We start from the raw sequence: 25,212 nt of genomic DNA on the forward strand, positions 1-25,212 counted from the left end.
CCCGCCCGCCGCCGCCGCCGCTCCGCAGCCGCTCCCGCCGCTCCGCTCCGCCATGTCCGCCGAGCCCGCCCCGGCCCCCGCCGCCCCCGAGCCGGCCCCCGGCCCCGAGCCGCCGGCGGGCGGCGGGGAGGCGGCGGAGCACCGGGCGCTGGTGCTGACGGGGTTCGGCGGCTACGACAAGCTGAAGGTGCAGGCGCGGCGCGGCGCGGAGCCGCGGCCCGGCGAGGTCTCGGTCAGCGTCCGCGCCTGCGGGCTCAACTTCGCCGACCTGATGGCGCGGCAGGGCCTGTACGACCGCCTGCCGCCGCCGCCCGTCTGCCCCGGCATGGAGTGCGCCGGCACCGTCCGCGCCCTCGGCGACGGCGTCCGCGACCGACAGGTGAGGGCGGCCCGGCCCGGGGCCCCGAGCCGCCGCAGGTGCGGCCCCGCCCGCTGCCCGCAGCCCCGGCGCTCACGGTGGCCCCAGGGACCCGAGCGATGCCACCCGAGGTTGCGGCGGCGACCGGGCGGCGGACAAAGGGCAGGGACAAAGGGGCAGGGCGGGCAGGCATCCCCGGGGCTGCTCCGGGAGAACGGGAGCGCTGCTGCCCGCCGGGCCGGAGCCGCGGGGGAAGGCCTTGGATTCGGGAGGTTTTCTAAGTTTGGGCGTGCATTTTCCATGATTGATGCTACTAAACGTTTCCCAAAGGCTCCTGCCTCCTGCTCTCCTTACAGGGAGAGGCAGTAATGTTTTTCGGTGTTTAGACTTCTGCTCCCAGCTTGGGCAAGGAGAGCAGGTCCTCATCCATCTTGTGTTGTTGAGGATCCAGCATGAATCCAGTGGTTGGTTTTGGCTACCACAGTTTGGGTTTGGGTAGCACTACAAAGGCGGAGCCTGGGGTGCCTGTGGTCTCTGGGGCTCCTGGTGTGTGCTGTGGTGAGAGGTGCTGTGCTGCAGCCTCCCCGTGGGGAGGGAGTTAAACCAGCTGTGGTCTCTGGGAGTCCAGGGGTGCTGCAGCCCCTGCAGACCTCTGCACAGAGAACACTGGATGCATTAGCTCTGACTTACCTGGTCTGATGGCTCCTGCTAGCCTCGGGGGCTGGTTTCACACCACCTTGTCCTCTGATTTTAGGTTGGTGATAAGGTAATGGTCCTGGCCAGGTCAGGGCTCTGGCAAGAAGTGGTGAATGTGCCGGCCAGTCACACCTTCCCGATGCCTGAGGGGATGAGCTTCGAGGAAGCTGCTGCTCTTCTTGTGAACTACATCACTGCCTACATGATTCTGTTTGACTTTGGGAACCTGAGACCCAACCAGAGTGTCCTGATCCACATGGCCGCAGGTAAACAGCTCTTGCCAGACCACGCTGAGACTCTTGGTTTCACCGTGCAGCTTCTGAATAAGTGACATGAGTGAGGAAATGATCAGAATGGAGCTGGGCTGACAAAATGTCACCTGGCAGAGATGCAGGCTTTGTGCTGACCCCATTTCCCAGCAGCTGGGGTCAGTCTCTCCCAGTGTGTCCCAGGACCAACCTCACCAGGCAGGGCCTCTATTCCCCAGGCTGCTGTGCTGTGTGATTGGTACAGGCAGGGATAATTCACTGAGTGGATTTTTACATTAGGTTTTTTTAATTTACATGAGATTTTTCTGACTGCTGGGGCTGTTTGCTTCTAAATCTTTCTTACTGCTGATTTTCAGGTGGTGTGGGAACTGCTGCCATCCAGCTGTGCAAGACTGTAGAAAATGTCACCATTTTTGGCACAGCATCTGCCTCCAAGCACGAGGGCCTCAAGGAGAGTGGAGTTGCTCACCCCATTGACTACAGAACCATGGATTACGCAGAGGAGGTCCGGAAAATCTCTCCCAAAGGTATGATGTGGTGGAGGACTTGTGCAGCTGTCTTGCATTTCTTTCAATTGCAAAGGAGCTTCTATTTATTTCCAATTCCCTCTCTAGGTGTTGACATTGTCCTGGACCCTCTGGGAGGATCTGACACGTCCAAAGCTTTTAACCTCTTGAAGCCAATGGGCAAACTCATCACTTATGGTGAGTGTGAGCAAGGTGCCCAAAAACCCCAGGGACTGTGTGATGGTGGAATGGGATCCACACAGGAAAGCTCCATGTCTGGGTGCATGGCTGTCAGGGACACTATTCCTCACTGCACCCTGTGCTGTAGTTCTTTTATTTCATTGAGGTTTTCAGGATGCTTTGGCTTGGTGAGACACTGAGGGCAGTGAGATCTGTGCCTTGTCCCCAGAGCTGTGTTCACAGGCTGCAAGGCTCTTCCCTCCCGTGGTGAAATCTCTCTTGGAGTAAAAGCTGGTGCCTGCAGGGGAAGCTGGAATGTCCTCAGGGAGGAATACTGGCATAGCTGCTTTGTCTAGGCTGAGTTAATGCACAGCCTTGCTTTTCTTTTAGAGGATGTGTGGGAGATGAGGTTTGAGGCTACTGAATACTTATCTCTCCATTCCCCAGCCCTGGAACACTGTGATTCTGTCCCCCAGACAAAGCCCTCACACAACCCCCAGTGGGATTCCAGACACTTGCAGCAGTGTGCTGCTTTGGTTCCTCCAGCCACTGCAGCGTGTGATTCCCCTGGAGAAGCAGGGCTGGAGAAGGGGAAAGCTGTCCTGCCAGCCTGGCTGGATGTCACTTGTAACCCTTTCTTACCTCTGCCAGCCTCCAGTCTAGCTGCACTGCTGCTGCCTTAGGAGGACCAGAGAGAGTAATTGTTCTGCATTTTTGCCCCATGAGTGCTGATAATCCAAATTCTGCTTATCCTGAGGCTGAGGCAGGTGCCTGTTTCCATTGAAGGTTGACTGGGCAGGTTCTGCTGTGTCAGTTCTCAGCTCTGGCCCTCACTGTGCCTGGTCTGAGCTGTTCCATGGGATGCCCATTGCCTCTTGTGTTGTGTTCCAGCTTACCCGTGCCTTGCCTTCTTTTCAGGTGTAGCAAACCTGCTCACTGGGCAGAAGAAGAACCTCATGGCTATGGCTAAAACCTGGTGGAACCAGTTCAGCATCACTGCCTTGCAGCTCCTGCACCAGAACAAGGCTGTGTGTGGCTACCATCTTGGGTATATGGATGAAGAAGTTGAGCTTCTCAGAAGTGTTGTAGCCAAGCTGGTTAACCTGTACAGTCAGGGCAAAATCAAGCCCAAAATAGATTCTGTATGGCCCTTTGATCAGGTGAGTCTGAGCTGACATGCAGGCAGTGTACAGAGTGAGCACCTTGTCCATGGGGCCTGGACTGTTGAAAATGTCTAATAACCATCTGTTCTCAGACATCCAGTGCCTTATTCCTTTTAAAATATTAAGGCTGAGTAAAGTGGCTGGGCTGTTCTGCTCCAGTGCACGGGGCTGGGCAATGCCAGACAGTGTCCCTGTGGAGCAGGGCAGGTGCTCAGCTGTGCTCCATGGGCAGCAGCAGCCAGGAGGGGGCTGGGTTATACATCAGACTGCAGCCCTGATAGTCTGTACCCTGTAATTAAGCAGACAGATGGGAAGGCTGTTGCTGCCCTTCCAAGAGTGCAAAAGAGCCCAGGCAGTGAAGCAGAATGAGGATATTGGAAGGGAGCAGCAGCTCTGCTCTGCTCAGGGTTATTGCATTGATGTGTTCAGGCAGAGTCAGGCTCTCCCCTTGGGAATCCTCTGCTGGGGCAGACCTGCTGCAGGGGAGCAAAGAACTTAGTGATGATAGTCAGTGTTCATGCCTGAGAATTAATCTGATGCAAAGGCTTAAGGAAAGCTTTGATTTTGGGCCTGGCCCAGGTGCTTGAAAATAATGATAATGATGATACAATTCTGTGCATATATTGTTTTGTGTAGCTGGTGGAGGCTTTGTCCTGCTGGCAGGTGGCTGGATTCCTCCCTTTGGAGAAGAAACTGTGGTGACACCCACATTTGTGTGAGCAGAGCCTCCTTGTGTGTGTTAAGGTGGGGCTGTGTGAATGCTTGAGGATAGTTTCCTCTAGGCCTTTTGGGGTAGTCTGTCCAAAACACACCTGTGCAGAGGCACCTGAATGCTTGGGACATGCTTGAACTGCCAGGAAAGCTGCCTCAGACTGCTCTGGGGGTGCTGAGGGGCTCAGAAAGGGCATGGATGCTCTCTGCAGTGGGTGGGGGTCTTACCAGACTCCTTTTGCCTCCAGGTGGCAGAGGCTATGAAGCAGATGCAAGAAAAGAAGAATGTTGGAAAAGTCATCCTGGTTCCTGAAGCACCCAAGGAAGAATCTAAAAAAGCAGAGAACTAAGGAGAAGAGATGAATGCAGATTATGAATTCAAGGTTTAACTCCCTGATCTCTTTGGGACCTGGAAATGGACAGATCAGTATCTTCCATCTTTCACCAGTACAAGAACATCATGGTTGTCATTCAGACGAGGTTTGCATGCTCTTGTTGTGACTGACCCTTTGCCAGATATGCCTCCTGCTCTCTCTTTTGAAGCCTGTTTATTTCATACTGCTTTCTAACCACTTGCTTCTCCACTGAATTTCCAGACTAACCTTCTTTTTCTCTGGCAGTGAGGCTGAAGCTTCCAAGCAGTTGGTGTCTAACAACTGCACAGCCTGTCACTGTAAAGTCAAGGCACAATGTACTGTAACAACTGCCAAGTGTCTCTGCAGAAACTGAGCCCTGCTGAAGCATTTGCACTGTCAGCTTTGGGAAGCCTGTTCAGCAGAGGATTGGCCAAATGTAGGATGTTTCCTCCACAGCCAAAGGAAAACCACAGCTGGCCTAGTTTAATTCAAGCAGGGGTTTCTCTTCTGTTCACACTAACCTGGCTCTATTCCCTCTGCTTTTTGTAGGCCACTAACACAGCCAGATATTAACAGCTCATGTTGTTTTTGCCTTGACCATCCTGGCAATTTGGAGTCTTTGGCAGATCATACTCCATTTGCAGTCACTTCTCTGTGCACTCTGTAAATACCCTGACAGGCTGGGCTGGGCTATGCCTGACTACAGAAGAAAAGTTTCAATTAGATAACCTGATCCTGTCCATTTTCTATTTCCAAATTGTATAGAGAGATCTGAGCAGTGTCTGATTCTTAGAGACCATAAGGACTCAACTGTGTCTCAAACGACTGGAACAATTGATGTTGGCTCTGTGCTTTATTATGTTGGGCTCCAAGTTGGTATTGTTAGGGCTTCACCCTTGTCTTTGTATTTCCAAGAGCTGCAGTATTGAATTGGACTTCGCTGAGATGGAAACAAAATAATCCCCTATTAATGCTTTGTGCAGTGCCCTGTGCACTGAGGAGGTGTTGCAGTTTGGGAAGTAACTTTCAAGGGCCACTCCTGTGGGCTGGCTGCCCAGCAGCCTGGGCTGCTCTCCCCGTGGCACTCTGCTTGGTAAAGCTGTTGCCAGGGTAGCAGTTAGGTGACAAACAGCCCAGCTGTGTGTCAAGCCTCTTGACCTGCACATTCTGAGCATTTCCATTGTGTTCTAGCTCATTTGCTGCAGCAGGGCTTGACTCTTCTCCCCCTGAATCTGTGTCTTGGTGCTCCAGTACTGAGGGTTTAGGAGCTGCTCCTCCCTACACCAGAACTGTTTCCTCTTCTACTTTTCTTTCCTTGTGTGCACTTGGAAACAGAGCTGTGTAGGGACCCAAGCCCAGCTCTGTGAGCACCCTGAGTCCTGGTGATGCTGTCCTGGACCCTGCTTGCAGCTCTGGGCAACTCTGGTGCTTACTTGGCATGGATTGTAGGTGTGGTGGGCTTTTGGGGCTTTCATTTTGGAAACACAAGAGCACTAAGAGGAACTGCTGATCATGGAAGAACTTGTGCTCCAGAAGCAGAACCTTGAGACTAGAATCCTGCTTAACTAGCCCCCAGGGAGGGCCCAGGGCTCAAGGAGGGCAGGTACCCACTGGGCACAGGGCTGGGCACGCAGCCCCACCACCACCCAAGAGAGCCCATGGCACACAGGGCTGGGTTCCTCTCTGAATTCTCCCTCAGCCTGCTCCAGTGGGACTGCTGTCTGCCAGTGCAGCCTGGCTTCAGGTGCCTGGGCTCAGTCCAGAGTTCTTTAGAAATGCACCCACACAGCTTCCAGGGTTGTGCCCTGGCTAGCTTTAAATATTGCAACAATCCTGTTCCCTACAACCTCAGAGGAGTGCTGGAGTCCTCCCACAGATCCTTGTCAGTTCATCTCTTGAACTTCATAACACAGGCTGATGGAACTCTCAAGCACAACTTTTTACCTTTCTGAATCCAAAATCTTGCTGCTTCTTTCAACCTGCCCTGTTGTGCTAATTCAGATTGAATCCCACAGTGTCTAATGCTGCTTTACCAGGTGTGAAAACAGAAGGACTGTCTAAATTGCTGCAATGGAAAGTCTGGACCTGTTCCTCTGGGGAAACGACTTCACCTTGATGCCAGGGCAGCCTGCTCAAAAGGCACCCAACCCTGCACATCTGATTGTAAAGGGGAAAGCTGTTAAGGTGTGTTTCATAGTAACATCCTCTCTCTCCCTGCTTTATCCTGAGCCAATCTCGTGCTCAGTGCCTTACGTGGATGGCCTTGGGTCAGGCAGAGTGGCAGGGCTCCCACAGCCCCCATCAGACCCCTCTGCCTCCTGTGTGCCACAGGAAACAGCATCTCAGTGCCTTCTGCTACACGACTAGGAAGTCACTGGGGCCTTTTCCATTCTGGCCTTTCAAAGTATTGCCAAAACACTGTTTTGATTCTTATTAGCTCTGTTTTGTGAACACTGGTGATGTTGTTGGACTTTCCACGAGTTAGCTGTTCTCCCCCCAGGTGTTCCAGCCTTTCTGGGGCTGACCTGGTGCTTCTGTTCCCCCCAGTCCATAAGACCTGTTGTAAAGCCCTTGTCTTTCCCTGGGCAGCTGTTTGGCTCCAGGGTGAGGCTTTATCAGCTGCTCCAGCCTTGGCTCTTTAGAAACAATCCTAGCTCCTGGCTCTTTTTGGGCTCACATGTCTTCTACGTAGAAATTCCTGAAGCCCTTATCAAGGCAGGAACACCGAGCAGTTACTGCCTGTTCGAGGTCAGCACTGACTATTTTGTGTCTCTTGGTAGCAACAGTGTTTTCTACAGGAAGACCAAGATTAAATGTAACCTTGCAATCCTCTGCCCCTGCTCAAAGTTCTGCTCTAGGTGGGTGTGGTTGGTTGTGTTTTGGTTTTTTACTTTTCTTTTTCATGGGCCAGTAAGTATAGAACCTATGTAAAACAACTTCAAGTGTCTTAATGCAGTTAACCAGCCGGTTTGTACACTAAGGACCAAAGCAAAAAAACCAAAACGAAACCCTAGGATAAAAATCATTCCATTCAATGTTGCTTGTTTAGGGCAAAGTTGTGCTACTGAGGAACTGGGAGATTCCTGTACTTAAATCATGTGTGCCATTCCAGAAGTGCAATTTAATGTTTATTTTACTGATTGTCTTGACTCAAAGGTTGTGCCATGAGGAGTCCAAGTGGAAGTGTAAGGAGTTGATGAGTGGAGGAGGCACCCACAGCCCTGCCTGCTGCAGGGGGCTCGGTGCCAGTGCCTCTCCTGTCATTGCTGTAGTGGCCTCCCAGCCTGGTGCTGCTGGTCTGGGACAAAATGCAACTCCTTTGCTATCACCAGGCAGCAGCTGCCACATTTTTGACTCTCTGAAGCTCACTTGTGTTGCAAGCTGACTGCAGGAGGGGAAGGGGGCAGAGGTGGCCTCGGCTTGCACAGAGGAGTGTGGCCCCTGCCAAATGCTCTGGGAAGGAGTTCAGCTCTAGGATTTGTTTCAGACACCTGTATTAAACTAGAATTGATTGGCCAGGGAGAAGGAAGAAGCACTGTGTGTGTGAGACTTCAGCTGGTGCAGGATCCTGGCCTGCTGACAGCTGCTATCATAGGTGTTAAACCACTCGGGTTGCCTGAAGTCTGGTGTGCTGAGCCCTTGTGATGGCAAAGTGTTATTGGCAAGTGTACATGAGCATGATGTGAAATGTGTTAGACTCTGAGTGAGCCTCTTGCAGCATATGGTCTGGTCTGTACTGTCTGAATTGTGTTGATTTGCAGATTTGTGATACGAGTGATGCTCATCCTACAGACACATAGCAAATCTTTTGTTTAAAAAATATATTTCGCTTTGTGCGTGTAACCAAGTTGGACAGAAGACAACTGTGCCACTGCTGTTTACATGACTACAATGTGTACTGCTCCTCTGTCAAATGTTACCATATGCCTTATGTGTTTCAAATGTTAATTAAAAGCATAACAAAACCTTCCACAGTATGCTGCTCAGGTTTCTGTTGTTGTGAACACTCTGCCCACAGCTGACAAAGGAGGAGATGCCTCTGCTCTCAGTGACAACTGTTAAGTGTTGGCTTGAGTGTTGTTCCTGACACTAATCCTGGAGGGCAGCCGTGGTGATTTTTGTTTGTGAAGCCTTTACCTGGACTCTGCACTTCATATCTGGGTGGCAGTAGCCAGGTGGGACTGAAGTGGGTGCCTGGGCTGAGGGTAAGACAAGGCATGAGCAGCCACATTAACATGAGAACAAATCCTATTTATTTGTCAGCATAGAGACTGTCCCTGGGAGGCATCTGCTGTGGCTGCTGAAAGCTGTTCATGTTCTCAAGAGAGCACCAGGTCACCTGCTGGCCTCAGAGCAGGAGCTAGGGAGGGGCTGAGAGCTGACACTAAGGACAGCTCATCTCCAACCCCAGCTCTGGCAGCAGCTGAGCTGGAACCTCTCTGTTGTGGCAGGAGGTGGAAGAGACTTCCAGAAGCTGGGGCTGGATGAGGTGCAGACTCCTGCCCAGGTTTGTGTCTGCTGCTGAAAGCCAAACAGGGCTCAGGCTGCAATCAGCTCTGTGATTTCAAGACATGCATCCAAGAGGAGCTGGAGTTTCAGGGAAGTTTCAGCTCCATGCTGAGGCCTCCATAGGGCAGGGACAGAGGTGCTGCTCTTTGCTAATGTGCAGAGTTCTGGCTACATCTGGGGAAAGCAGAAGCTCCTTCAACAAACACCTGCTTTTTCCTGAGCTGTCTCTGTTAAGCTGCAGTTTTCTCAGCAGGAAAAGAAGGTGAAGGGAAGCCACAGGCTGTGGCTGAGGGAGAATCACACGAGGCCCAGTTTATTGAGAACTGTGCCAACCTCATGGAGGTACTGGGCATCTGGGTAGCCATTCCTGTGGGGCAGAGAGGAAGCACTGTAAATCCTGCTGATGTGCCAAAACCACAGTGGGAAGCAGCCCTTTATTTTTGCCCCACCCTTTCAGAGGGGCTGAGAGGGGAAGTCCTGCCCCTGGGATGTCCTGCTGCCAGCAGGCACAGCTTGTACCCAGCACAGGCATGGAAAAAGCTGTAAGTGAACAGGGCCCACAGTTCTTGTCCATGGGGAATTACAGGTTTCCACACCACATATGGATGTGGGATGGACAAGGGCTTTTGCTCCAGCTGGAGAGTGCCAGGTCTGCCATCCCATAGCTGCCCTGCAAGCTGAAGCAAAGGGAAGCACCAACTCTGCCACTGTGGGAGTGTGGAATACCCATCCCTGCCAGGATCTGTTGAGCTGGATCTCCTCCTCCCATTGCTAAAAACCCACAACCATACCCAAAGCTTAAGATGAGCTGGGCCATACCTGGCTTTGCCTCCATCCCAGGAGGTTTTGTGGGGGATAGGGCCCCACGTTACTCTTTCCTCTCCATTGCAGGACTTGATCTGGAATGTCAGCCCACATTCAAATGCTTTCTTCAGCAGATTTGCTATCTTCAGCCCTTCCTTGGTATCAGGCAGGAAGGCACAAAAATTGTCCCCTTTGTAAGGGTGTCCTGGGCGAGGGTCCCCAGCCTTAGAACAGGAATAAGACATGTTAAACAACAGCTGGAATGTTTTGCCTCTGAGGGGATTTCTAAGGTTTGCCTAGCTTGAAAACCACACTCCTGACCATGATCCCTATGGGCTGATAGTCACTGTCAATAAAACCAGAGGTCACATGGTCTCGAGAAGCAGCAAGCTGCTCCAAAACCTCCTGTGGAGCTTTTTGCCTTTCACAGGTTAATATCTCTGCTGCTTTGCATGTGGGACAGGGAGCTGTGGCTGCTCTTTTCCCCCCCAACCACCCTAACAGCCCCCCCTGTGTGGGCTGCAGTGGGATGGGGAAGCTCTGTGGGTGGTGGTACCTACCTCCTGCACGCCATCAGGGATGCAGTAAACAAGCTGAAGGGTTGTGTTCCCAGAGTATCCAGGCAGGCTCTCAGACACGGAGGAGATCTTCAGTGTCCCCAGGATATTGCAGCTTGGGGCAGCTGAGAAGGATTCACAGCCAGCTGGCTGCATACTGTCTGCTGCAAAACATGTCCTGCACAAGGCGTGACCACAGGAGCCCTGGCAGGTCACACCTGAGCCCTGGCAAGCATAACACTGGCCCAGAGGGATGGTGCTGCTTTCCTGTCCAAGGCTGGGGTCTCTTCTCTGCTGTGATGGGAGGTCAGGCTCCTCCTGCTCATTGCTCCTGCTCCCTGGGAGCTGGGCCCTTCCCCAGTCTGTGGGCTCTGCTGCAGGTGCCTGTTGGGCCACAGCTGGTGGTGGCTCAGCAGCCACGGCCCTGGGTAGCCAGGTGGGCAGAGAGTGAGGAGCTTCATCAGCTACAGGGACTGGACAGTGCTGCTGTCCCATTGCTTCACTGGGGCCTCCTCTGCTCTTGTCTCTTGCAAACTGGAATCTGTCTGGCAAGACTTGTTTTAGCCGGGTGATGTCAGGCTCCCCTGGAGCCAGTTTTGTCTTCAGCTGTTCCTGGAACTCCCTCAGGCCAGGAGGACTTAGCTTATCCCCTGTACTAAGGTTCAGAAGGCTGCTTCCTCTTCTTCCAGACCCAGAATCAATATAGCCCCTGGCCTCTTCCTGCCCCCAAGCCTGCTGGTACCTCCAAGGACTGGGGGACCTTTCCCCAGTCTGTGGCAACCAGGAAGCCCTGAGCACATCTGTAGAGTTTATTTTATGGATGATGTTCAGGTGCTGTAGGATATTCAGGCTGCCAGGAAGGACTACATCCAGCACTGAGTCCTGGCTTCTGCTTGGCTGGATGACACTTGATCTCCCTGGACTCTCTGGTCCAGGAGACATGGATGGAGACTTCATGGCACAGAGCCTCCTGGAGGAAAACATGCGGAAGGCCTCAGTCACTCCTGGCAGCATGTCCTTGGGGCAGGCAAGGTAGAGCTTGTACTTGTCTTTGCTGAGTCCAACCTGGAAGGATTTTCCTCGCAAGAGGTTGCACAGTTCACTCAGGTCACTGTCATCTGGACCACTGACAGCAAGCTCTGAGTAGCTGACACTCTGACACACCAAGTCAGGGCACTTCTGCACAAGATCTTCCACCTTCCATTTAACCTGGAGCAGCCTTTTCCTGTCTTCTGCCTGCAGCACCAGCACTGTGCAGTCCCCAGCGTGGCGCTCCAAGATGTGCACCCCTCCAGCCCTGCACAGCTCATCAATAGTGGCATGGCAGACATCTTTCAGGTAAAACCACTGCAGAGTGTCCAGGCTTATCTCCTCACTCACCGTGCTGATCTGTCCAGAGTTGCTGCCTTCCTTTAACCGTGGTAGGGAGAAGCTGTTGGAGCGTCGCAGCACAGGCGTGGATGCAGAGGGTTTGCAGCCTAAAGCACAAGAGGTCCATGTCACATCACACTTGTTGTGGAGGCGGTGGTAGCCAATGGGACCTGAGCCTTTAGAGACCTCAGGATGCTGAGAAGTGCTGTTTTCTTTGCCTGTAAAGGGCAACAGCGTCTTTTCTCCTGTGAGTCTGGCACCTCCTTCCACATGGCCCCTTTCTGTGGGGTCGTTCTGCTGAGGCTCTGCTGCTGACCCCACAGCTTTATCTGTCACAGGGGTGGGAGGCTGATACTGCTGGGTCAGTGCCCTTGGGTCACTCTGACCAGGAGCATCTATCTCTGATGAATGCTCCTCAGAAAGCTGCCCCTGTCCCATTGCTGGAGAGTCCTGATTCACCAAGAGACCCTGGCCAACCTGAGACCTGTCAGCTTTAGGAGTGCTGAAGTTGGCAGCTAGCTTGTGCTCACCTTTCAGCTCTGACTTGCTTGGGCTAAGTCTCGTGGCTGAAGTACTCACAGGAGCTTTGGCCAGGTGTAGTGCAGCCTCTGTGGTGCCAGAGGGCTGGGAGCTGCTCAGCATGTCAGCCGTGTGTGCAGCACCTCTCCTGGTGACCAAATCCTCAAGGAACTGCTTGGCCTTGGACACATCAACAAGGTTTCCAACAAGATAAAGCTGCTTCACATCCTCATGGCAGAGCAGCTGGGGATACAGCTCCTGCAGTTCACGTGTCACAGCCCTGAGTGCCTGGCTGTCCATTCCCAGCCCTTCCTTAGCAATCTTCTCCTTGCGCAGGCTCACCTCCAGCTGCTGGTAGAGCTGCTGCAGGGCCAGGCGGGCCTGTCTCAAGGCATCTGTGTCCCCAGACACACCTCCAGATGGCTGCAGGTACAATACAGCAATGCCATCAGCACTGACATCCACCACATTCACATGGTGTTGCTGCAGCACACCCTGGTACTCAGCAGCACGGAACCTCTGCATGTACAAGTAAATGTCCGAGTCCATTGCGAGGGAAAAGTCCTCCAGCTTCCCCAGAAGTCCCACAGCTTCCTCACCCACTGGGCTCTGAGGTGATGGGACTTTAGCTGCCATTTCTTGCACCTGGTCCAAATTTGGCAGCTTTTCTGTCTCTTGTGCTGACTCAGTGGACTCAGGCACTTGCTGGTGATCAGGCGTTCCCATCTCTTTGGCCCCACAGCTGGAAGCTGGCAGGACCATCTGGCCAGTGGCTTCTCTCTTGAGGTTCAGGCTGCCCAGCAGGGCTCTGCTGAAGGTCTGCAGCTCAGTGAATGGCCCCTGGACTATGCACTGCATATTCTTTGAGTCGAAGCTGAAGTGTATATTTTTGTACTCTTTGTGCAAGTCCTTCAGGAGGGTTTTGCCCGTGGGCAGCTTGCTGTAGTCAATTGTCATGCTCACGTGTATGAAGATCTGCAAGTAGATAGCAAGGGAGTGAGAGAACAAAGACCAAAACCAACCCCTCTCAAAGGCACAGAAGGCGAGTGGCCCCTGCATTACTGTGACACACTCTTCCACCTCTCTCCCTCCTACTTTCAAGAGAGATGGACCCTGACACAGACAGCACCAAAAGACCCAGACTAAGCAACTCCTTGACCTTGTGCACTTGTCAAAAGCTTTCTGCAAACAAGGAATCAGAGGGCGAAATTGCACAGAGATAGGGCTACATTTCTACACACTGGGAGCTCTTCAAAAAGCCCAAACCCAAGAAATCCACTATTGGTTCTGCATCTGAAATGCAGTTGCTCTCTTGCCTTTGCAGAGCTTCAACTCCAGATCCTCAAGCAGTTTTGGCATCACAGGCTTGCAAAAAGGTCTGCAAGGCCAGGCTAAGTCCCATGCCCTTGTTTTTGAGGCTCAGACATGAAAACATGAGACATGGCTACAGCCACGGTCTCTTGAGACTGGAGGAAGAGGCAAGAACTCTGCAGGGCTCCCTAGACACCAGCATGTCTGTATGCTAAGCTTTGCTGAGAATGAAAGAGGAACAATACACTGTAAGTCCAGCTGATGACACAGCAGAGGCATTAACAGGATCCCCAGTGTGGCACCAGATGGACTGGGGAAAAGTGCCTGTTCTCTTCCAGCCTGACTACCCTTCATTTGACAGGCACAAATGCCAGATGACTGAGAGACAGCCTGCCTGCCTGTTCCTGTGCTATTAGCACAGGAAAAAAAATAAATCTTCATTTGAATATGAATGAGAATGGATTTAAGTGTAATTAAGATGAAAGGAGAGAGTGAGGTCTCCTTTCTCAAGCTGCCTGCCAGGCACAGAGTCTGTGTGGGAGCAGCTGGGGCTGCCAATCCCTCAGTACCTCATTGGGGCTCAGCTCTGAAGCGTGGGGCGTCACCTCCAGCGGGTACTGTGTCTTTCCAATTGCCAGCACGTGGTTTTTCACCTCCAGGATCCTCTGGGCCACTGGTGGGAAAAGCCACCCAGACCAGCGTCAGCCCAGCCAAGGGACAGCAGTGGGGTGGGGGACAGTGGGACAGGGGATGGTGGGGCTGGGGACAGCAGGACAGGGGCGGTAGGACAGAGGATGGTGGGACAGGGGAGGGTGGGCAAGGCAATGTCAGGGATGGGGATGGTGGAAGAAGAGGTAGCAGGACAGGGACAAGTGAGGCTGAGGATGGTGAGACAGGGCAGAAGGGGCTGGGGATGGTGGAATGGGGCAGAGAGGGCTGAGAATGGTGGGACAAGACAGAGGGGGCTGGGGATGGTGGGGCAGGGCAGAAGGGGGCTGGGGATGGTGGGGCAGGGCAGAGGGGGCTGGGGATGGTTGGGCAGGGACAAGTGAGGCTGGGGATGGTGGGGCAGGACAGAGGGGGCTGGGGACGGTGGGACAGAGCAGAGAGGGCTGAGGATGGTGGGACAGGGCAGAGGGGAGCTGAGGAAGGTGGGATGGGGCAGAGAGGGCTGGGGATGGTGGGGCAGGGCAGAGAGGGCTGGGGATGGTGGAATGGGGCAGAGAGGGCTGGGGATGGTGGGACAGGGCAGAGAGGGCTGGGGATGGTGGGACAGGGCAGGCCGCCCAGGGTCCCGCGGGCGTTACCTTCCGGCGCCTCGAAGGTGATGAGGGCGCAGGGCAGGGAGCCGGGCAGCACCCGGACGTTGGCAATGTCGCCGCCGCCGTTGCGGGAGCGCAGGAAGTGAATGGTCAGCTTGTCGGCCGCCCTGTCGGGAGGCAGCTCGGCGGGGAAGCCCTGCACCCGCACCGTGCGGCCCGCCATGCCCGCGGGGGCGGCTGCCCGAGCCCCGCCACACCGGCAGGGCCTCCCGGGAGCCCCGGCGGCGGCTGCCGCGCTTCACCGCACCGGGCCCTCACCGCCCGCTCCCTCCGCTCCGGCCTCCGCGAGGAAACGAAAGCGAAAGCGGGGCCGCTCCGCCCTGGGCCCGCGGGAGGGCACAGCCCGGCCCCTCAGAGAGCGGCGGGGAAGAGCCCGGCCTCGCCCCGGTCCCTCAGAGAGCGGCGGGGAAGGGCCCGGCCTCGCCCCGGCCCCTCAGAGAGCGGCGGGCGAGGGCCCGGCCTCGCCCCGGCCCCTCAGAGAGCGGCGGGCAAGGGCCCGGCCTCGCCCCGGCCCCTCAGAGAGCGGCGGGGAAGGGCCCGGCCGCGCCCCGGCCCCTCAGAGAGCGGCGGGGAAGGGCCCGGCCTCGCCCCGGTCCCTCAGAGAGCGGCGGGGAAGGGCCCGGCCTCGCCCCAGCCCCTTCAGGCAGCGCCCGGCCCGGCCCGGCCCCAACACAACAGACACGGCGGCTGCTCCCAACAGACACTTTAATTTCCCCCGTGCCCGCTGGTCAACGGACGCACAGAGCTCCTCAGCTGGCCAGGACTAGCCCGTAGCTAGGCAGGACTAGCCCGTGTCCTCCACGAACACGGCCATGCCTGTCCGCCCCGCTGGGACGTAGGCGAGGGCATCCACCTCCCCGCCGCCGCGGCTGGCCTTCTGGAAGTGGATCTCCAGGGCGTCTCTCATGGACTCCACACTCAGCACATCGGGGATGCCCAGGAGCAGGACGGTCCTGGGGCAGCGGGAGGGCTGGAGCTGGGCAGAGCAGGGGGTGAGGGGCAGAGCAGCGCAGGGAGAGGGGCTTCAGGAGCCCCCCAACCTGTGCTGCCTCCACAGGCTGGCAGGTGCTGCTTGCGCAGGGTTCCTGCCCTTACCTGCAGGTTAAAGATGTCTCCACTCATGCATGGTGATATTTTGATTTTGTATTTCCCTTTCCCAATGGGCACCTGGGTATGGCCTCTTTCAATTAGCGGCTCTGCCACTGCATATGGAGAGGAAAGCCCTGAGCTGCCCAGGTAAGCTCCAGGAGAGGTTCTGTCCCTGGCATAGGCACCAAGGCTGGCACTGCCCAGCTCACTGCTCAGTTCACCCACACCAGCACAGTTCTGGGGGAGGCAGGACAGCCTGGGGCTCTCTGCATCTTCCCTGTTCCCCGAACACAGCTTCATCTGCTCTCAGGAGATTTCCCCCAGAGCAGGCTGTGCTGCTCCACCCCTTGCCAGCCACCCAGGCTCAGCACACCCCACACACCTCCATCCTGTGTGAAGGTCAGCACCACCTGGTGAGAGTCCTCCAGGAACTCCCTGCTCTCCACCTCACTGCCCCCATTCTTTGTCTTGCTGAAGAAGAGCTCCAGCTTGTCCAGCAGTGCCTCCTTGGAGATGTCCAGGCTGGGCAAGTCAGACACAAGGATGCTCCTGCTGCTCTGAGACAGCCTGATCTGTGGGTGGCACCAGCCAGTCAGTGCCAGGGCAGGGCTGGCCCCAGAGCTCGGGGGAGCAGGCTGGTAGCAGTGACCTGGTCGAGGCAGGCTAAGACAGGGGAAGCAGCGTGCCCAGGACACCCCCATGGCATGGGGACCCAGGGGCCTTACCTCCAGGGCAGATGGCAGCAGGATGTCCATTGGCACTGCCTGCACTCGCACTCTGCACTGGTCGAGCTCCTCCAGCTCCCCACAGCTCAGCTCCACCGTGTGCTCCCTCATCTCTATGATCCTCTGGGCCACTGCAGGCAGGGAGAGCCCCAGCACAGGGGAGTGACTGCCCGCTCCCAGAGCTTTCCAGGACAGGACACGGCACAGCAAAGGTGTTGGGGAGGGGGCACAGCCCCACACAAGGTGTTGGGGAGGTGGGCACAGCCCCACACAAGGCAGGGAGAGGGGCACTGCCAAACTCTGGCACAGGGCAGGCCCCAAAATGATCGAGGACACCTGGCCAGAGCAGTGCTCTTCTCACACTTACCCTCTGCCTCCTCAAAGGTGATGAGAGCTGAGCCCCCCGGCAGAGGGCAGTGGATCAGTGGGGTGAGCATCAGCTTGTTCATGTCCTCCTTGTTTGCTGTGAGTCCCTTAAAGATCATTTTCTTTTCTGGCAAGGCAGACAGTATCTAGGTACAAGTACAGACAGCACCTGGAGGAGACTGGACCCTGCACAGGGCATGTCCCTGCCGATCCACTGACTAGAAATAAACTCATAGCTCAAACAAACAGCTGGAGAACCTCAGCAGAGTCTCTCCCAGTGTCTGGCTGTGCCTGGAATCCCAAAGCCATGACCAGAGCTCCTGGCCCTGGCAGAGGAGCTGTTCCAGTCATCGCACAGTGTCCAGCTGCATTCACCTGCAGCTTCTCCAGCCAGACTTGTGCCCTTGCCAGCAGACCCAAGTGCCCACACACACTCTGTTACCATCACAGGATCGTTCCAGAGCACCTTCTTCTTCAATTCTTCCAGTTTATTTTTCAGAACCTCCTTCTCCTGCCTCAGTTTGTTGTTCTCCTCCTTTATTGCAGAAATCTGGAAGGAAAGGAAGAGTGGGAAGTAGGGAACACCAGGACACGAGGGGCTGCAGTACACTTCTGTTCTGAGCACAACAACTGTGTTCTTGGGCACACAGCTCCAGCCCATTCTCCTGCTCTTGACTGCCTGCAGATCTGTCCTGGTTCCTCTCCTTTGAGGACAGCTCTCCCCTCACTGCAGCACTGCCTCACTTCTTGGCACAGGCCTTGTGTTTCCCATAAAACCTCCACTGGATCCCAAGAAAGTGATCTCAGAGCAGTGACCTGCATCATGCAGCCTCTGCCACCCTTCCAAACCAAAGACACATCCACTGTACACTGACCTGGTGGGCTTTTTCTTCATCTCCGTTTAAAGGCAGTTGTTGCTCTAAAATTTTATGAATTTCTCCTTCTTTCTTCAGCTCTTGTGTCCTTTGCTGTGCAGCTTCCTTGGCCATTTGTAGCTTTGTACAGTCTTTCTCCAGCACACTGTAAAGCTCCTGTGAGAAGCACCATCAGACAGCAAGACCCTGACGACATTGAGCCACCCCCACCAGCCACCCAGCCCCGGCACAGGCTGTGCCCGCGGGAATGAGCCTGGGCCCTAGAACAGGCTCTCCTCTCCATGGGATTGTTCCTCTCTGCTGCCTCCGGCTCGTAGTCCTAGAGAAGACACCCGGGCTCCCGGCCAGGGCGGAGCGCGGACAGCCGGGACGCGGCCGGCCAGCCCCTGTCGGGAGCAGCCGGACCCACCTTGCACCGCTCGATCTCCTGCCGGAGCTGCTCGGGGCTCTTCAGGCTGTCGTCCCGCAGCCGGACGAACGATTCCTAAAGACAGAAGAGGTCTCAGCCGCGCTGCGCCGCCCCCCGCCCGCCGGTGCCCGTGGCTCGGCTCTTCCTCACCTCCTCCGAATCCATCCCCGCGGCGCTGGCGGCAGCACGGCCCGGAGCCCCGGTCCCGCGGGGAGCCCTGCCCGAGCCGGGACCGCTCTCCCTGCTCCGGCCGTGCTACCGAGAAGCCCCCGTCCGCTCTCGCCTTTCGCTTTCGTTTTCGCAAACTCGCCCCGCCCCAGCCCCTCCGAGGGCGGCGGAAAGCCGGGCCCGCCCAGCCCCGTCCGGTACCTCATGATTCCATCCCTGCCCCGCCTTCCCTGAGCACCCACCTGGCCTGTCAGGAATGCTCCAGCTACTAAATATAGGAATAAACTCTTCCGAACGAACCAGATACTAAATACAAACTCTTCCTGCCTCAGTCTTGCATTTACAACCACACCCAGCCCCAGCTCCCCGCCTGGCCAGCACCGCCCCGTTTGGGAAGCTGAAATCCAGCACCCACAGGCCAGTCAGCACTCAGCCTTAACCCGGAATCACCCATTTGCCTTCCCTATCTCACCATTTTTTTTTTCAGAGGGATCACCCCAGTTTTGGGAATAAGAGATTTCCCCTGTGGCAAGAGCCAAGCACCCTGCAGCTGCAGAAGGGAAGCGCAGCCCGGGCCACACCTGGAGCAGTGCCAGAGGTGACACCTGCACAAGGCTCCACACACGTACTGATGCTCACCTGGACTGCAATGGCTCCCTCCCCAGCTCTTAGAGACACAGAGCAAGCACGACCACACCACAAAGGCCACTGCTTGTTTGTTAAATAACAAAAAAGACATGGCTTTTAATAAACATTTATTGATGCAACCTCGTTACACCCTTAGAATCGCAGCTTCTGGAAGAACCACTTATTCTTGCCAGTTTTGTACCTGAAAGAGAACACACAGGTTAAAGGAGGTGTATCAGCAGGTAACAGCAGCAAACCTGTAGCTGAGCTGTCCCAGACAGACAGAATGTAGCACCTAATTCACACAGAGGTAATTCACCTGGTCTCTATGGCCTGAGCTACAACTAAACCCACTTTAAATATTGAAATTGCAAGGGAACCAAGTGCCAGGTTTCAAATTTCTCATGAAAGACACCAGCACTGTGGCAGTTTCCACCCCAACGGGTACAAGCACAGGACACAGCCATCCTGCTGGACACCTCGTGTGGCAGGGAGAAATACCCTTGGAGAACAGCTCAGGGGCTGCCTGAGACACTGTGTCCCACTGAGGCCACACAGCTCCTTCCTCTGAAGGAGCTTCTGAACACAAAACCATAAATGAAGAGCAGAAACCCAAGCACTCCCACACAAAGCATCAGCACTGCCCTGGCCCACCCAGCCCAGTGACAAGAGAGAGGATGAACGGGCAGCATCTTGTCAGATCATCCTGTGGCACCCGGAAGGTGCTGGCATGATGGTGCACAGACACACACACAGGTGAAAGGAACACACTCAACAAACATGCATGCAAAGAAGCTGGGCTGGAACTGCCAGCTTGGAAACACACAGACTGCAGCACACTGACACCGACCCCTCACACCAGTAACAGCACAAACACCACTGAAGAGATGAATTCCCAACTCACCTCTCCTCAAATTTCACCTTGGCTTCACGTCTTGCTTTGCGTTTCAGAGCGGGATCCCTGAACACGTCCTTATTGACCACTGTCTTGTCCAGGGGAATATCCACAGAATACCTGGGAGGGAGCAGAACAGTTCAAAAGGGGCATGGTACCTGGCACAGGGCTGAAAACCAAGCGCAGCCAGGATCAGTCAACACTCATTCTAGTGTCCAGGCAAGGAGTTACAGCTTGTAAAGTTTCCTCAGCTCAGGAATCACCAAACCACCAAAGCAGTCTCAGTTCAGCCCATAAAGGGAACAGCCATACCCCTTCTGAGGGATATGCAGCTCTGTTCCATGTGGTGCCTGGGAGCTGCTCTGAGAGCTCTGAGCACAGTAAGAAACGGCTCTGCCAGCTCCAGGCCCTCGCAGCTATCAAACTGCTCACCTCCTGAGCAAAAGGAAGATCAGTGTGGCTGAAATAAGAGCCAGCTGCCTCATCCCAAAAGCCCATTAATATTTCCACTCAGCCTGACACCAACTCCATTTTTGCAGAGCCTGAGCCTCACATTCACTCAGCCACAGCATTAACAACTTGGTAACTCTCGGTGTTCAGCAGAGAACACAAGAGCCACGAAAGCAGCCAGCCAGCAACACTCACCGGGTGGGCATCAGGTGGTTGTAGTTGTAAACCTTCACGAAGGACTTGATCTTGGACCTTTTAGCGATCTTTTTCTTGCCCATGGCAGCAGTCACCTTACGCGGGTAGCGGTCGATGCCGGCCACCAAGGCGTGGCTGTACGGCCGGTCCGAGGTGCCATCGTCGATGTTCTGAAACAAACACCGCGGCGGCGGCGATGGCACCGAGGAGCCGCGGCCGTGCCGGCTCCCGCTCGCCCCGGCAGGACCGCGCGGACCCGCGCTCGCCCCGGCCCCGCCGGCCCGGCCCCGCGCTCACCTTCACGATGACGGCCTTGCGCCCCGAGTAGCGGCCGGCCAGCACCAGCACCACCTTCCCCGGCTTCATGAACTTCCCCATCTCTGCGGACACAGCAGCCGGCAGTCAGAGCGCGCCCGCCGCCCCCGCCCCGGCCGCCACTCCCGCGGATGGCGGCGGATCCCGCGCCCGCCCGCACTCACCGAGGCTCCGCTGCGATGGCGCTGGGCCGGAAGGCAAAGGGAAGGCTGCGCCCGGCTTTTACCCGCACAGCCTGCGTCACTTCCGCCGCGCCGCCGGGAGCTGCTGCCGGTGCCGCGTCCGCCTCAGCCACCCCCGTGCGGGCACGGCGGCGCCGGGTCCGCTTCCCCCGTCCTCCCGTGCACAGCGGTGCCGTGTCCGCCTCAGCCACCCCCGTGCGGGCACGGCGGTGCCGGGTCCGCTTCCCCCGTCCTCCCGTGCACAGCGGTGCCGTGTCCGCCTCAGCCACCCCCGCCCCGGCGGTGCCGGTGTCCGCCTCGCCCGCCCCCTCCCCGGTCACGGCAGGCGCGGTGTCATAGCCCCGGTAACGGACAGAGCACACGGGACGGCGGCGGGCTCGGCCCACAGGTAGTACAGCGGTATTTAATATACCCCGCGGGACGCCGGGCTGCGCTGAGCCCCCACAAAGCCCGGAACAAGGAGCTGGGTCCGCTGGACAAAGCGCCCCAGCAGCCCAAGGGACGCAGACTGCAGAGCCGCTGGAAGAGCCCCCGGGCACCTCTGGCCCGGCCCTCCGGTTCTCCTGCCAGGGGAGCCCAAGTCCCTGTGACTGGGCAGCCCCCGCACCTGCCAGCTCCCTCCTCCACCAGGGATCGTGTGCGTGCAAGGGGTAGAGCAGAGACTGTGAGAAACAACCACCAGGGAGCTCAGCTGCACATCCCACGGGCCTTCCCCCAGCTGCAGGCCCCGTGGCCAGGTCTCTGCCCCCCAGCCCTGAACACTGGGCAGGGCAGTTTGGCCCGAGAGCAGCAGGAGTGGGCAGGGCGAGGTGCTGCTGCCCAGCCTGCAGCCGCTCTGCATCACACAACACACTGCCAACACCACGACACCCTAACATTGCCCTAAAAGCAAATACCAAAGAGACAAACTTGGGTCTTACAAAAGCCAGGCTTCTCGAGCCCAGCAGCTGCCTACCAGTGGGAAAATGGATGAAGGGCAATAAAAACACATCAAAACGCGTCTTTGATGTTCTTCAGCTGCCGAACAGCCAGGTCAACCGGGAGGTTGAACTTCAAGCTGCTCAGGCGGCTGAGGAGGGTGAGCGCGCCTTCGAAGCCGGTGCTGGCCATGTAGCTCCAGGGCTGGTAGTGGGACTGAACCAGAGCCCCGGACTTGCAGATGAGGTTGAGCCACGAGACCAGGCGCTGCTCGTTCAGCGCCATGCACACCAGCGCCTTCAGCTCCGAGTCCGCGCTGCGCTTGAAGGGGCCGTGCTCCGTCAGCACCGTGTGGATGGCGGCCAGCAGGCTCTGCTTGGGGGTGGCCACCACTGCTCCTGTCACAGGCAGGGCGAAGGACTGCGACAGCTTGCGAGCCGGGGACTCCACGAAGGCTCGTCCGTTCTTAGCGTTGTAATACTTGACAAAGAGCTCCCAGGGGTGCATGGTCTGCGGCGAGGGAGTGAAGGCGGGAATCAAGCACGCGATGGGGGCCAGCACCAGGCTCATGCCTGGGGAAGAGGAGTAGAGCCCGTGGGCCAGCAGGTCCCGCAGGGCCACCGCCAGCTCCCTGCGCACAGCCAGAGTCAGCTCGTCTCTGCCTCCCAGGGGAACGTCCTGCAGCTCGGAGGAGCAGATAACGTGCTCTGCCTGCTGGTGTTTCAGGGCTAGCTGCCTCACCCGCTCCACCGACAACTCCAGCTTCTCTATCAAGGGGGAGAAGTCCTGGTTGTCTTGGTTGTTCTGCCAGAGGGTGCGAGGGATCTGACCCGTGGCACAGCCAAACTGGCTGACAGCAAAGATCTGCAGCACGGCCAGCACGCGGCGCATGAGCTGCAGGCCCGTTTCTTGCATCCTTCTGGCATCTTCTGGGTTCACTGACCAGGTTGGAAAAGAGAAAAACATAATCTCATTAGGGAGCCAACAACTCTGCTTGTTCATACACACAAAGGGAGTGCAAATATCTGGAAATCCCTTCAGATTAGCATTCTGAGTAGCAGCAGATTCCTCCTGCTACATTATTATATTTCCAGCAGATTCAAGGGATAAGTAGGAAGGTCTCAAACTCTAAAGAACACTGGACCCCTCCCAGCTCGCTGTACCTGCTCACAGAGCTCAGAGCCTGAAGAGCATGAATTAGAGTGTGTTTTGCACCAAGTATCTATCTCTTCCTGACTCCCACTGAGGACTGAGCCCACCCTCCATGCCACATGCTCAGGCTCTGTGACTACTCTGGGGATCCCGTGGAAGGAGGGTAAAGGAACAGGACACAGGCCTTCAGCAGAGAAAGTACCAAAGCACAAAAACAGCTGCCAAGAAAAAGCACACAGTGACTGGTTCATGCTCATCAAAGCTCCAGGGAGGAGCTGGAGCTTTGCTGACAGTGCCAAGCCCAGCAGTGCCCACCTCTGCTCCCAGAAGGCCGGGTGCTGGGTTTGTAGGAGCCTCCACAGTCACAGTGGCCATCTTCTGCCTTGCCAGAGCTTCCAACTTCATCTACAAAAAAGGATTTCACATTTGTGAATTTCAGCTGCATATCCCAAGTTTCAAGGTCAACGTTCCTCAGTCCCCTGTAGACCTCTTTTGTCACTCTATCAGTACTTTTCCTCACCATCAGTTTAGAGAGATTTGTACTTTCATGTGACCCAGAAGCTGTTCCTGCATCTCCCGACATCCGTGACCTTTCTCTTTGTGACTACATCAGGGAATTACAAAGGAATTCAGTCTGCTCATTTAGAAACTCATCACTGACCCTGAATGAAGTTGATGAACATTTCGAGGTCCCTTATCTGGGTCTTCAGCTGTTCCACCAGCTGCTCCTTCACCCTGGCTGGGTTCACAATCTGTGCTATGGCAGCATCCACCCTCTGCCGCAGCTCCTCAGGAGAGAGCTTTGCAAAATCTTCACTCAAGTCCATGTCCAGCTTCTTTATCAACTCATTTATAATCATCTGCAAAACACAAGTGAGCAGTGCAATTTCACCACCTGCCACTGCTGCCCAGGAGCTTCAAGTACTCCTTTCCCAGAGGTTCCCTCAGAAACTGGATACCTTTACTGCACAGAAATAATTGCAAAAGACACATGACAGGTTCACACGTATAGACAAACTCCTGACACTCTATTATAGCTGCTGGTGAGAAATACAGACTGATGAGTGCCTACAGTATGTAAGACACTCAGAAGGGCTAGGAAATACAGCAGGAGCATTTGTGAGCCTTACCCGTTGCCTTTCCATAACCACAGACTGTGGCAGAGAATCATAGCTGCCCTCTTGGTAAGCAAAGGTCTCTAGGTCATCCAGCTGTGTCTTGAGCTGCAGGATCAGCTCTCTCTGCTTCTCCTTCTGGACCTCAATTTGCTCCTGCTTCTCTCGCTCACCCTGAAAAAAAGTTATCAGTAAATAAAATTGAAGGCTTATTGTCATACCCAAGCCACAGACAACAGGATTATGATGTGAGGAGTATCTCCTGCTGCTCATGTACTTCACTAGCCAGCACTGCAAACCAGTCTGAGAGAGAAATGTGAGCACCAAGCAGAGGTACCAGCTACATCACCTCATCTCATAAGAGAGGGGAAGCACCTCTCCAGACCGCCTGCATCCGTGTCCTGTCCCACAAGGCCAGGGATCCAGGAAGAAAGAGGCCAAATAACACGTACATATCACCGACTCTGAGTCAGCCGTGCTGTACCAGGGCGTGGAGCGGTGACACACCGCTCAGGGCTCCAGGGCACATCCCTGCGAGCTGGCTGCGACTCACCAGGAGCCTGTGCGCGTCTGGTGCTGAGCTCTGTGCAAACTGAGGGACCGCAGCCGCCGCTAATGGCCTTCAGGCGGGGTGAAGCCCCCACACCGACCCCGGCAAAGGCTCCCTGAGCGCGGCGCGGGCACTCACCGGAGCGGCGCCGAGGCCGTGCGGCAGCGGCGCGGGGCAGCCGCGGAAGGCGAAGTCCTCGAGGTCGCGGAGCAGGCGCTGCTGCTCGGCCGGGCCGGCCCGGGCCACCTGCCGCAGGCGGAACTGCACCTGAGCGAAGTGCGAGGCGAGCGCCAGCAGCGCCCCGTGCAGCCGCCGCCGCTCGGCCCGCAGCCGCGGCAGCGACTCGGGCGACTCTCCCCCCGCGGCCGCCGCCTCTTCGTCCTCCTCATCCTCATCTTCCTCCGCTGACACGGCGCCCACCGGCGCCCAGCGCTCGCCGGGGCCCAGCGAGCCGCCCTCTCCCTCCATAGCCGCCGCTACCGGCGCCGCGGCGCCGCCGCCATCTTGGCGCTGCGGGGCGGGAGCGGGCGGGGCCAGCGCGCCCCCTCG

General features: G+C 56.2%; 5 protein-coding genes across 6 annotated transcripts; 1 reads left to right on the top strand and 4 right to left on the bottom strand.

Moving 5' to 3' along the window:
• The first annotated feature begins 9 nt into the window (after positions 1 to 9).
• On the top strand, positions 10 to 8,209 carry VAT1 (vesicle amine transport 1). The gene is made up of 6 exons (XM_064399662.1): positions 10 to 379; positions 1,113 to 1,320; positions 1,680 to 1,850; positions 1,938 to 2,027; positions 2,928 to 3,169; positions 4,132 to 8,209. The coding sequence occupies exons 1-6, from the start codon at positions 53 to 55 to the stop codon at positions 4,231 to 4,233; spliced, it is 1,140 nt and encodes a 379-aa protein (XP_064255732.1). The 5' UTR covers positions 10 to 52; the 3' UTR covers positions 4,234 to 8,209.
• On the bottom strand, positions 4,837 to 14,877 carry LOC135286584 (uncharacterized). The gene is made up of 5 exons (XM_064399654.1): positions 14,618 to 14,877; positions 13,880 to 13,983; positions 10,113 to 12,974; positions 9,568 to 9,776; positions 4,837 to 9,115 (listed from the first exon to the last, which is right to left on the bottom strand). Exons 1-5 carry the CDS (start codon positions 14,793 to 14,795, stop codon positions 9,046 to 9,048), a joined length of 3,423 nt encoding a protein of 1,140 aa, XP_064255724.1. The 5' UTR covers positions 14,796 to 14,877; the 3' UTR covers positions 4,837 to 9,045.
• A 443-nt stretch (positions 14,878 to 15,320) lies between these two features.
• Positions 15,321 to 18,405, bottom strand: IFI35 (interferon induced protein 35). Its single transcript, XM_064399663.1, has 9 exons — positions 18,247 to 18,405; positions 18,097 to 18,171; positions 17,688 to 17,843; positions 17,255 to 17,362; positions 16,814 to 16,958; positions 16,447 to 16,577; positions 16,104 to 16,293; positions 15,728 to 15,834; positions 15,321 to 15,608 (listed from the first exon to the last, which is right to left on the bottom strand). Exons 1-9 carry the CDS (start codon positions 18,259 to 18,261, stop codon positions 15,417 to 15,419), a joined length of 1,119 nt encoding a protein of 372 aa, XP_064255733.1. The 5' UTR covers positions 18,262 to 18,405; the 3' UTR covers positions 15,321 to 15,416.
• A 597-nt stretch (positions 18,406 to 19,002) lies between these two features.
• Positions 19,003 to 20,987, bottom strand: RPL27 (ribosomal protein L27). 2 transcript variants are annotated; one of them, XM_064399670.1, is made up of 5 exons: positions 20,911 to 20,987; positions 20,729 to 20,811; positions 20,432 to 20,601; positions 19,796 to 19,906; positions 19,003 to 19,093 (listed from the first exon to the last, which is right to left on the bottom strand). In XM_064399670.1, the coding sequence occupies exons 2-5, from the start codon at positions 20,807 to 20,809 to the stop codon at positions 19,045 to 19,047; spliced, it is 411 nt and encodes a 136-aa protein (XP_064255740.1). In that variant the 5' UTR covers positions 20,810 to 20,811; positions 20,911 to 20,987; the 3' UTR covers positions 19,003 to 19,044. The 2 variants fall into 2 exon arrangements, with proteins under 2 accessions (XP_064255740.1, XP_064255741.1); XM_064399671.1 differs by lacking the exon at positions 20,911 to 20,987 and having other exon boundaries at positions 20,729 to 20,812.
• Positions 20,988 to 21,305: 318 nt separating this feature from the next.
• On the bottom strand, positions 21,306 to 25,193 carry RUNDC1 (RUN domain containing 1). The gene is made up of 5 exons (XM_064399657.1): positions 24,802 to 25,193; positions 24,129 to 24,287; positions 23,660 to 23,858; positions 23,314 to 23,403; positions 21,306 to 22,784 (listed from the first exon to the last, which is right to left on the bottom strand). Exons 1-5 carry the CDS (start codon positions 25,129 to 25,131, stop codon positions 21,919 to 21,921), a joined length of 1,644 nt encoding a protein of 547 aa, XP_064255727.1. The 5' UTR covers positions 25,132 to 25,193; the 3' UTR covers positions 21,306 to 21,918.
• Between the last annotated feature and the right edge of the window lie 19 nt (positions 25,194 to 25,212).

Source organism: Passer domesticus, chromosome 27 (genome assembly GCF_036417665.1).
Source record: "Passer domesticus isolate bPasDom1 chromosome 27, bPasDom1.hap1, whole genome shotgun sequence".
Lineage (NCBI taxonomy): Eukaryota > Metazoa > Chordata > Aves > Passeriformes > Passeridae > Passer > Passer domesticus.